General features: G+C 42.5%; 1 protein-coding gene across 2 annotated transcripts in view; it reads right to left on the reverse strand.

The window, feature by feature from the left end:
* LOC106583864 (inhibitor of Bruton tyrosine kinase) overlaps positions 1-11,739 on the reverse strand; it is a 43,789-nt gene extending 32,050 nt beyond the window's left edge. The window contains exons 1-6 of one of the 2 annotated variants that reach the window (XM_014168485.3): positions 11,547-11,739; positions 9,426-10,374; positions 7,707-7,803; positions 5,311-5,435; positions 1,197-1,307; positions 269-439 (exon numbers count right to left, since the gene is read on the reverse strand). In XM_014168485.3, the coding sequence (XP_014023960.1) occupies positions 269-439; positions 1,197-1,307; positions 5,311-5,435; positions 7,707-7,803; positions 9,426-9,755 (834 nt within the window). In that variant the 5' untranslated portion in view covers positions 9,756-10,374; positions 11,547-11,739. The remainder of the gene's footprint in view (positions 1-268; positions 440-1,196; positions 1,308-5,310; positions 5,436-7,706; positions 7,804-9,425; positions 10,375-11,546) is intronic. The other variant, XM_014168492.3, reaches the window with a different exon arrangement.
* Positions 11,740-12,734: the final 995 nt, after the last annotated feature.

Below are 12,734 nucleotides of genomic sequence, written 5' to 3' on the forward strand. Positions count from 1 at the left end.
AGTCAACAACCAATCCACATTAACTCAGCATAGCGCAGATTAAAGTGTCTGCTCTGTGTACATGTTTGTCTTAGGATGCATTGGATTTGTTTATGCAATTGTTATAAAACACACACACACACACACACACACACACACACACACATAGATAAATGAGGCCCCGGGAGTTTTTTCTTAGCTTGTCCTACTCCGGTCACGTGGTTAGGGACAACTCCCCGCCTAGCTATGTCGTCTCTATGTGGGCACCATGCCTGGCCAGGTGTCTTACCTGTTTGGGCAGGTGGCTGGAGGCGGGCGGGGGAGCCAGTCCCAGCTGGTGGAAGGTGTTGAGGCCGAAGGTGTAGACATAGCCCTCCTCGGTCAGCACCACCGTGTGGTCCTTGGCTGCAGCCACCTGGGAGCAGTGATGGGACAGGAGCCCCTCCACCATTCGAGGAACCTGACAGATGATAAAAATCCACAGCCCTACTTCACTTTGAATAGTATTTTTTTAATATATCAACTACTTTGAACGTTTGCTTGAGCCTGCCCTGGAGTGCCTTCAAAAATGGGGCAATATTGAAGTTCACACTTTTGGAACAATTCCACTGGTTCCATTGTGCCAGATAAGCTCAAACACATGTCAAAAAAATATTTCAACCCGGTTTAGCACAGGTGTGCAAATAAATCCCAGGTACACTCAGGGTGGAGTGGTTACAGCTAATCAAGCTAGAAGCAGGTGAACAGAGTTAAACAGCCATACAGCAGGTAGCCTAGCAGTTAAGAACGCTGGTCCAGTAACTAAAAGGTTGCTGGTTCGAATCACAGAGCCAACTGGGTGAAAGAAAACTGTCAATGTACCCTTGAGAAAGGCACTTAACCCTAATTGCTCCTGGGTCACTGTCAATAATGACTGATCCCTGGTCATGACCCCTTCTTGAAGGGTGTCTCAGGGGGAGTGGGATATGCAACAAAAAAATTTAAAAATTTTTAAAATTAAAAAAAAAAGAATTTCCAGTTCACACATGGGTAGAATATACACTTGTACATGTGAAAAAAGACAAACGTAAGCGCCAACTTAATTATTATAATACAGGCCACAAACAGTCGGAGTAGGTCATAGGTCAAGCATTACGCTACACCCGCAATAACATCAGCTACACACGTGTATGTGACCAAAAAAATTTGATAGGTCAGATACAGTATAGTATTCTCACCAGATATGTCTGTTCGTCCCCGTGTCCCAGCCGACCTCCCTGCCCGTGTCCACATGTATACACCTGCCCCTTCTGAGACAGGAACACCGAGTGGAACTTACACAGCACCACCTGAGAGGAAAGGAAACACATTTCTTGGTAATCAATAACGTAGGTCTATTCAGTGAGACAATTTTACTCCGTTGTCAAATTCTCTTCACAAGAACTCAAAGAAAAAGACAGCAGCACGTTTGATTGATTGTTGATTGTGTGTGTCTTTCCATTTCCGTGGCCAAACTAAGCCCTCTCGTAGTAATAGTCAAATAGTGGTGGTACTATAGGCCAGGGCACAAGTGGAAAAGTAAACATCATTACTAATGCATTGCTCCCCTCCAGCACTCAATAGGGCGAAAGGGATGTTTCCCCGATGTATCACATTGATAACGAGACAGCCCCACACACATACCCACAGCCGTGGCTCATTTAATTAAAGCATGTCATACTGGGATAAATATTTAACCCCTAGCACCTGTTGGACTGTGGGCAGGTTGCACTGAGGACAAAGGCTCTGCCTCCATGTGGGGGGTACCAGTAGGTCGCTGAGAGGTCTTGAAATGGGATCTGCTCCCCAATGAGCAAAGGTCATCAAAATGCACAGGTCATGTAAATGTGTATAAAATGTAGACACTAAACAGCAACCTGCCATAAGACAATGAAATTTAAAAGAGAAACTCAAAAGTTGGGTCATTACCTTTCAACATTACATCTGATATATCTATAATGCATCTAACCCAAAGACTTTAGTCAAAATCTGTACTTAACTAGGAATGCATGCCACCCTATGACATCATGAGCTGTAGCAGAGCACTAGAGCTGATGATGTCATAGGATTGCAATCCCTGGCATAGCTCCCTGTGAAAAGGTCCTTCCTGTCAGAGTCTAAATAACCGCTGGAAAACAGTTCTAACCATAGTTAGGGTCTACATCTTCACAACATAACCTCAGATCTCTACAACATCACCTAAAAAACAAAGTTATCTCACAAGGTTTCTTCCTCATACCTCTCAGCATCCTCTATACCAGTGATGGATTCTGGGTTCTAACTCCTAAACTTGGGATAAGGTTAATTATCAGGTATGATATTGAAATATTGAGTGTTTAGGTTTAGAGGGTCTACACCAGAAGTTAATGGTTATCTGTAGGAGGAAGATATATGATGGGTGCAGTTAAGCTTGGAATGTGCCGAGTGCAGGGGAAACGATCACGTGGCAGCACTGATATGGGGAGAGAGCCATGGATTAGTGATGAAGGAGGTCGAGGTCACGTTAAGGGAGAAGGAACAGTTTATTGCACTTAATTTCCTGTCTAGCAACAGAGATGTAGTGTTTGGAGAGGAGGAGGAGACTCCACCCCAAATTGGGGTACATATACCACCACTATCATAAACATGTTTTTGTATGTTCAGCTGTTCAATCCTTTGGGAAGAATAAACTTGGATTCAGCTTTCATAGTGTCCGTCGAGTTCTTACGCTGATAATTAGAACTTAACACCAGGGATCGTCAACTAGATTATGCGGCAGCCCGATTTGTTTTTGAGCGGATGTTCAGGGGCCGGAACCTAATTACAAATCATTTGTGGACTGCAAATTGACCGCAAGAAGCCCAAACAGAGATAATATTTGACTAAAACATAATCATTACAAACCTTGCTTAAATTTGTATACGATCACATCTCTCTATTATGCATGGGAATACTTGGAACAGATTTCTTAAATGAAAATCACTTGGAGCCAATTTCCTGCTTTATTTTTTTAACAGTCTTATGTCCAACAATGAAAATACATGTATTTTTTTTCCTCCAAAAACTTGGGGGTCAAATAAAACAACGGGCCACAAGTTGGGGAACCGTGCTCTGTACTAAAGAAAGAGACTGACAGTAACACAGGTGAGCCTCCACATGGCCATCAGGGACACTGTAGAGGGGACCACACATAAGGCCAACGTGGGTTTAACCATGCAGGGCTGGGCTAGACAAAGACAGACACAGAACCCAAGCCCAGTGCACCTGTCCTACTCCTCTCATTCATTCACCCTCTCACTCAAAAGGAGATGACCATTGATATTTCAATTTCTAAAACCCCCAAATCCATAGTGATAGGAGGACAATGATGTCAGTCAGTGTTTCCCCAGTATTTATTTAGCAGCGGCGCATTGCCTCCATTGTTGCCACCACACCAAAAAAATAAAAAAATAAATAAGGAATAGGAAAAAATAAATACACTGCTCAAAAAAAGAAAGGGAACACTAAAATAACACATCCTAGATCTGAATGAATGAAATAATCTTATTAAATACTTTTTTCTTTACATAGTTGAATGTGCAGGAACTGCAGGAACTTGCAGGAACTGCTGACACACTCCAGCCACATGAGGTCTAGCATTGTCTTGCATTAGTAGGAACCCAGGGCCAACCGCACCAGCATATGGTCTCACAAGGGGTCTGAGGATCTCATCTCGGTACCTAATGGCAGTCAGGCCACCTCTGGCGAGCACATGGAGGGCTGTGCGGCCCCCCAAAGAAATGCCACCCCACACCATGACTGACCCACCGCCAAACCGGTCATGCTGGAGGATGTTGCAGGCAGCAGAACGTTCTCCACGGCGTCTCCAGACTGTCACGTCTGTCACATGTGCTCAGTGTGAACCTGCTTTCATCTGTGAAGAGCACAGGGCGCCAGTGGCGAATTTGCCAATCTTGGTGTTCTCTGGCAAATGCCAAACGTCCTGCACGGTGTTGGGCTGTAAGCACAACCCCCACCTGTGGACGTCGGGCCCTCTTACCACCCTCATGGAGTCTGTTTCTGACCGTTTTGAGCAGACACATGCACATTTGTGGCCTGCTGGAGGTCATTTTGCAGGGCTCTGGCAGTGCTCCTCCTGCTCCTCCTTGCACAAAGGCGGAGGTAGCGGTCCTGCTGCTGGGTTGTTGCCCTCCTACGGCCTCCTCCACGTCTCCTGATGTACTGGCCTGTCTCCTGGTAGCGCCTCCATGCTCTGGACACTACGCTGACAGACACAGCAAACCTTCTTGCCACAGCTCGCATTGATGTGCCATCCTGGATGAGCTGCACTACCTGAGCCACTTGTGTGGGTTGTAGACTCCGTCTCATGCTACCACTAGAGTGAAAGCACCGCCAGCATTCAAAAGTGACCAAAACATCAGCCAGGAAGCATAGGAACTGAGAAGTGGTCTGTGGTCCCCACCTGCAGAACCACTCCTTTATTGGGGGTGTCTTGCTAATTGCCTATAATTTCCACCTGTTGTCTATTCCATTTGCACAACAGCATGTGAAATTTATTGTCAATCAGTGTTGCTTCCTAAGTGGACAGTTTGATTTCACAGAAGTGTGATTGACTTGGGATTACATTGTGTTGTTTAAGTGTTCCCTTTATTTTTTTGAGCAGTATGTGTGTATATATATATATATATATATATATATATATATATATATATAGATGCTACTGATAACGGTCTCGTGGTAGATGTAAAAGCTTTCGCAAAAACATACTCAATTAAAATGTTAACTTAAAAGTAGCCCATGCCCACCTGGTAGAATGATTTCATGATTATTTGCATCAATCCAGTGGGCATTTGTTTTGCTAACTCCAACTCCATGCTACAGAAACACACTGCAAACTAAAACAGTGCTAGGTGCATGTGCACTTGAATTAAAGGTAACTACACAAAAAAGCTTGGGAAACAGACTTCAAAAGTCATCTCCTGATGTGATTTTAGCATCGTTAAGAGAGAGCTACATAATAGCCAGTTACCATTGCTGTGATTTTACCCCTTATACCATACACAACCACCCAATAAGAACAATTCCAACTTATACGAACACCTTTGTTTTCTAGTTTCTACCCATGCCCATTGTTCCCGGGAGAGCAGCCTGTTGTGAGGGAATATCCCGGGGGGGGAGACTCGGGTGACATGCCTGTTATCCAGGAGACTCAGACAGGACAACCGTGTTTACATAAGCATCGTTGTGATGGATCCCCCTGGTGAGCCATATATTGAGGCCAAGTCTCTAATTAAAGAGTAGTTATTGGATCTCTATAGTAGTCAGTTTGTTTACCTGTTTGACGTAAACCCTGGTACGGGCAAACAGATCCACAATCTCCGGGTGATGCCTGCTCTCTTGGTTCCCGTGCCCCAGACTGAAATTGGTGTTGTTCCCCCAGGTATAAACCTCAGTGGGGTCTGAGAGCGAGAAAACAAAAGTTACAAAACAATGTCTGTCACAGCCAAGTCTAGTGATGCACCAATATTACATTTTTTGTTGAATTGAACAGTATAAAACAAAATCAGAAAGGAGAAAGACCCATACATTTTTTATTTTATTTTTTTTAATCACTTAGATTTGACGGTCTTGCAGTCATATAGCAAATGTAGAACTTCTATTATAAAAACGAATAAAAAAAAATACCGTCAAATACAGTCATCCCATCCAAATTATTTTCAAATACCGTAATATGATATTTTGGCCATATCGCCCAGCCGTACGGGAAACTGATAGAATTATGTTTGTAGTGTGGCTAGTCACTGAATGGCTCTGAATGCACTGTGCATGCAGTCAAAGGTACTATCCACTTTGGGGGATAACAAGTAGTGATGCACCGATATGACATTTTTGGCCGATATCGATATTTTCCTTGCCAACAAAACCCGATATTTAAAATTTAAGCGGCCTTTTAATTATTTAACTGTACTAGAATGTTTAACACACATACGGAAGCAGCAGTCTAAGGCACTGCATCTCAGTGCAAGAGGCTTCACTACAGTCCCTGGTTCAAATCCAGGCTGTATCACATCTGGCCGTGATTGGGAGTCCCATAGGGTTGAGTACAATTGGCCCAGCGTCGTCCGGGCCCTCATCGTAAATAAGAATTTGTTCTTAACTGACTTGCCTAGTTAAATAAAGGTTACACACACCACACTGACCAAAAAGTTAATTTGTTGGCATTTACGCATGTCCCCATTACCAGTAAAATATAATCAAAACCTATTTCTTTCACTTACTTGCTGTGCCATTTCATTGTTCATTTGTTCAGTCGTTTCATTCTCCACCAGGATTTCTATAGAATGCCATTTGGTTCTTTGCGTGTCAAAAAAGATACGTCATATAACGACATCTGTTTCAGTAGCTATAGTTAGCTAGCTAACTATATAGCTAGGTGTCATCTAAAATAACCCTAATTTATAAGACTTATTTAATTAATGGTCGTCTGACCCATCTATGTGAAGCTAGCCACAATAAGGAATCGCCACAATAGTGGACTTTGCGGTTAGCCTTCAAAATAAAAGTATGGCATAATTCTATTTGTATTAAATTCGCATCACTGTCAATGACACTTATTTTGAAGGCAGACTGCAAATTCCACTATTGTGTCTAATCTTTATTGTGGCTAGCTTCACAACACATAACCCGGTCCGGTCGAACCTCACTATCCAGATGAAGCTAGCTGGCTGCTTATAACGTTAGCTTTGGGCAACAGGGTTAAGTAGCTGGCTAGCTATTTATTTTCATGAACTGAAGTTCAATTTCAGTAGGCGAACAACAAGTGGCAACCTAGCTAATACTTACTCACAAGGACTCCTAAATCATTGCTAAGAATAATGAAAATGACTGCAGGTTCTACTGGTCATTGTTTTCAGGCTGGATGTATTGGTGCTAGCTTGGTACCAAGCTAAAGCTAGATACCCCAGAAGTTGCGGTCGAACAAATGGTGCTTTATTACCAACACGGTATTGTAAACACATCGTTCGTGGCCTGTGTTTGCTTGTTTGTACAGCTTTGACAGTGCTACTGTATCTTTTCTGACACGCAATGACCCAAACGGCGTTCCATAGTATGTATGTCATGAAGCTAATAGCAGTGACGCTATTACTGTGTAACTCCGGTAGGGCAACATCTGAAAAATAGCGAACTTGGTAGTGTGTACGGATGCTCGACCAGTCAGCGAAAGCCACATCACCCACGACATAGAACGGTGGATTGTCAAGGGTAATGAATTCCATTATCTTGGCTTTAATAAATTTCGCCTTTGAGTTGTCTAGCTGAAATGTTCTTGCTCTTTCAAAATGACTGCTCGATCCAAACAGACATTGTGTGGGCTAGGTTAGGAACTCTGTGTTGCACGTGTAGCGCAAAATTTTACTTGCCAATATTATGTCATGTACCTACGTTATATAGGTATGCACGGTACCTTTGACATCAGTTTTTAACACCGCCGTTAAACTAGACATCGGCCGATACCGATGTTGGCATTTTTAGCTAATATCATCCGATTCCGATATGTTCACCGATATATCGTGCATCCCTAGCCAAGACTTCAAACTATTTTCTACAGGTAGACAACAACGATTGACAGCCGTCTTGACCATGTGCTTTAAAGAAACATCCGCCTTTTCACTTTTTAATCATGCATTGTCTAAATGAGAGATGGATATGAAACTGTAAGCGATCCTCACCCGTCTTTGTAAACACCACGTGTGCTGGTCTGTCCTTCATGCTTAAGTCCAAGACAGAGAGGCCTTCCTTATCCTGGGTGGAGAGAATGCCACCATGCTGCAACACAGAAGCACCATTCTAGACTAGAGCCAGTATATTATATCCCTATAACTACATTTAGCTGTAGGCAAGTGATGTAGCGGTTAAGAATAGAGTAGCTAAAGAACAAAAGTACTGCCAATGGAAGCCATAGAAATGTCTTCCTCCACATAGCAATCATTTAAAGTGGCAAGAAAAAGTATGTGAGCCCTTTGGAATTACCTGGATTTCTGCATAAATGGGTCCTAAACTTTGATATGATCTTCATCGAAGTCACAACAATATGCAAACACAATGTGCTAAAACTAATAACACACATTATTGTACGTCTTGTCTATATTGAATACATAATTTAAACATTCACAGGGTAGGTTGGAAAGAGTATGTGAAATCCTAGGCTAATGACTTCTCCAAAAGCTAATTGGAGCCAGGAGTCTGCTAACCTGGAGCACAATCAATGAGACGAGATTAGAGCTGTTGGTTAGAGCTGCCCTGCCCTGTAAAAAAACAGACAAAATTTGAGTTTGCGATTTACAAGAGGCATTGCCTGATGTGAACCATGCCTCGAACAAAAGAGATCTCAGAAGACCTAAGATTAAGAATAATTGACTTGCATAAAGCTGGAAAGGGTTACAAAAGTATCTCAAAGGCTTGATGTTCATCCGTCCACGGTTAGACAAATTGTCTATAAATGGAGAAAGTTCAGCACTGTTGCTACTCTCACTAGGAGTGGCCATCCTGCAAAGATGACTTCAAGAGCACAGCGCAGAAGGCCCAATGAGGTTAAGAAGAATCCTAGAGTGTAAGCTAAAGACTTACATAAATCTCTGGAACATAATAACATCTCTGTTGATGAGTCCACGATACATAAAACACTAAACAAGAATGGTGTTCATGGGAGGACACCACGGAAGAAGCCACTGTTGTCCAAAAAAAAAATAATTGCTGCACATCTGACGTTTGCAAAAAAGCACCTGGATGTTCCACAGCACTACTGGCAAAATATTCTATGGCCAAATGAAACTAAAAAGTTGAGTTGTTTGGAAGGAACACAACACGGTGTGGAGAAGAAAAAAAGCACAGCACACCAATATCAGAACAATTTCCCAACTGTAAAGTATAGTGGAGGGAGCATCATGATTTGGAGCTGCTTTGCTGCCTCAGGGCCTGGACAGCTTGCTATCGTTAACGGAAAAATGTATTCCCAAGTTGATCAAGACATTTTGCAGGAGAATGAATGCAAGGCCATCTATCTGCCAATTGCAGCTCAATAGAATTGGGTGATGCAACAGGACAACGACACAAAACTAACAAAATCAACTACAAAATACTGACCTCAACCTGATTGAGATGCTGTGACATGACCTCAAGAGAGCGGTTCACACCAGACATCCCAAGAAGATTTCTGAACTGAAACAGTTTTGTGAAGAGGAATTGTCCAAAAATCCTCCTGACCATTGTGCAGGTCTGATCCGCAACTACAGAAAACATTTGGTTGAGGTTATTGCTGGCAAAGGAGGGTCAACCAGTTATAAAATCCAAGGGTTCACATACTTTTTCTTGCCACTGTATGTAGCGGCCAAAGGAGGCCCAGTCATCTAAACATTAGTTCTGAATCCCTGAAACAGAGGGAGACTCACCTTAATGAGTGACATGAGGCAGTGGATGTGTCCGTAGAAGATGCTGCGGTGCAGGGCGGTCCAGCCAGACTCCTTGTCCTTCACCATGAGGTCAGCGCTCTTGCTCTCCAGCAGCCACTCCAGCAGGGCCCTCTTGCCCAGTGAGGCGGCCAGGTGCAGGGCCGTGCGACCGAAGGCGTCCCTCAGTGTGGCCGCATTGTGGCAGTGGGCGTTGAGGAAGGCCCGCAGTCGCCCCTCTGAACCCCGCGTCAGAGCCGCCACCACTTCATCTGCATGCCGCATGGAGCGGCATTTTGGCGTGCAGTCCGGGGTTGCCATCACCACGCTCATCCTGAGAGACTTCTAAACCTTGCAGTAAACTCCCCGCTCTAAAGCAGCAAACTTACCCAGTCACGGAGACCCTGCTCCCCCCACTCCCAACTCTAAAACAAACACTGAAACAGCAACCCTTCTGTACAACAAACCCTAAAATAATGCTTTAGGTCAAGTCAATGTGACTTTGAAATTATAATGTTTTGTAAGTAGCTGCTCGCTGAAGAAAATAGAAAAAGGTGGGAGATTGTTTTGGGGTGCTAGAATTGTGCTTGTGTTGAGATTCCACCGCACCCTAGCAACCCCATGGCCTTGTTTTAGGTCATCTTAGTCCACCATGTAGACCCAAAGCTCAACACAACCAAATGTGTTTGAAACAAACAATGGCATCAGGAATTCAATAAATAAACGATTATATAAATTCTACACTTATATAAAACAAGATACAAATATATTACAAAAAATAATCTCTCCTTTTCCAACTTCAAAAAATATATATACAATATTTTACAAAAGGCAGGTTCAACAACCCTCCAGAAAGTCCCTTCAAATAGTCCATCCAAATTGAGGGGAAAGACCCCCTTTCCCCCAAAAAAACACAAAACCCTTCTCAAAACGCCATAATTGTATTGGGAACCTGGGGAATAAAGGGTGGACTTAGTCATTAGTTGTAAAACACTGGAAGTACATGCAAGGCAGAGAAAACAACTGGATTCATAGCTACACAACATAAACCTGGCATGCACTAAATGTCTGTCCACAACTCCACAGAACAGGCCTATTCAAAGTGCCAAGAACAAATGCATGCTCTGGAAAATCCAACGTACCAATTTTGCTCTTTAACTGTACTATGCTACATGGCTTGCTAGGTTTTAACCGTTTAATCTATGTTGAAAGGTCATCAGAGGTCAGAGTGCAGTTCAGCACCCCAGATAGCCAGGGACAGCCAGCAAGGATCGATTGACTTGACCCTACTATGCCTATAATAGTAGCCCTGCTAACCATATTGACTCCAGGCCAAAAACACTGCACACAAGTTTTAGTAACACGAAAATAAACAAATAAGGGTATCAAAATAGGAACATGAAACAGTTTGAAACTGACTGTTTTCACAACATGCACAGCTTGGAGTTGTGAAATTGAAAAACATGTTTTTAGATATAATAAAAAGGTATTTAAATAAAGATGCATTGGTCTGCAAAATACCTGTCAGATGTATGGTGTGCATCAAATGTCCACGGTGTAGTTAACATAGCTAACATATGTTGATTAACTACGTAGCTAAGTCAGTAGCGGATACAGTCGTTGCTGCTTCCATCTAGCATACTTGCTACTTAGGACAACTATGTTAGCTAGTTATTAACGTTAAGTCTCTTAGGAGACTAGCACCAGACATTTGGCCTACATTTTTTTTACTCACTGGGCTGCTAGCTACAATGTAATCCAGTGGTATTGCAACTAGTTATTTGCATGTACACCAAAGTTTTACACCATGATTTAACAGTTTCCTACGAGCGAATGAAGCGTTCCTTCTCTAAATCCTGGCTAGTTACCTACTACATTGACAGCTAGCAAGCATTTGAACTTGGCCAACTGTAAATTAGCTACAAACCATTAACACATTGGACAATCTCAAATACTTGAATCTAAATTAAACTTGTTATATACGTATTGTTGGCTTGTTACCCTGATGTGACCATCGAGATCTGAATGATGTTACTGACACATCATCGCTAAACTCAGTTAAATTAGCAATGCTAGCGAGTTGCAGTGAAAATAGATTACCACGATCACATTTCGTTTTCTCACCTGCCGCTAGATGAAGACGAGAGTGGTGATGAAGCTTGCTCCAATGGTACACACCCACCGTGTCATCGTTTCAAAAATATACATGGCTGAAAGCTCTAATTAAACCTGGATATTTGGGAAAAACAAACCTTATTCCGCAGTTATGTAAGGATCCAAAAAAGGAGTGAGGCTGGGTAACACGGAGACTTCTGATTGGTTGAGAGATCTTGCAATCACGTTTTCAATTGGACCGTGTCATCGTAATCGGCATTGAAATTACCATACGAAAGTCTGATCAAAACCTCAGAGGTCTGGTTGCATTTGTCAATGTGGAGTTGATTGAGCACTTTCAATTGTAAACTCGCACATGTACTGAATGTCTGCATTAAAAATATGAACAACGATATGTGCAGCAGTCACGGGAGAACGCATATCTTCTAGACACATATGTAGGTCCTTGATAGCGCCCCCTGTCACAGATGATTGGCACACTGTCAAAATAATTCCTCTCGATGATTGACGTCACTGCTTGGAGAAATAGGCTGTCCTTTAATAAACGAAAAGTGACATCTATTCTGAGTTATGAGATGGGGGTAGACTAATTACATTAATGTATTTATTGTTTAATCAACACAATATGTTTTTTTCCTCATCACTGGTATATCTGGTCCTGGGGGGTTTACAACTTGAAAATAATAAATAATGACTTTAATTAATAAATGCATGAAGGTTCCTGAAAAGGAAAAATTATTTCTCCTCCACATCTCTTAGTTTCAAATGTTGGTCACGTGGGCTCCAGATAAGAATAGGTAAGGGGTCAAGGGTAGAGCTAGGGTTATACGTTGGGTTCACACCAGGGCTTGACACATGATTACATATTGATGAATCTTTCCTTCTCTAGTCACACATTTACTTTTTTTGCTACAATAGCAGCATTATCCTGCATAATCCCAGGAAAACAGTTCTGCTACTGACTAAGATCAGGAGGCCAGTCATTAGAAACCACCACTAATGAGGAAAGAGTGCAGCCAGAAAGGTTATTCTTCAGTACCTATGCCTGTGTAGTTAAGAAGAGTTTCAATGCAAAACGCTATATATGAATTTTCAGAATTGTTGGTAAATAGGCTTTTTAAGTTTAAAGAACGTAGGAAGGAGATTGGTGTGTTTTTTCAGAATCTAATCATGGCATGGGGTGGGTTGCTAAAAGGG

This window comes from Salmo salar, chromosome 02 (assembly GCF_965601325.2).
Source record: "Salmo salar chromosome 02, fSalSal1, whole genome shotgun sequence".
Lineage (NCBI taxonomy): Eukaryota > Metazoa > Chordata > Actinopteri > Salmoniformes > Salmonidae > Salmo > Salmo salar.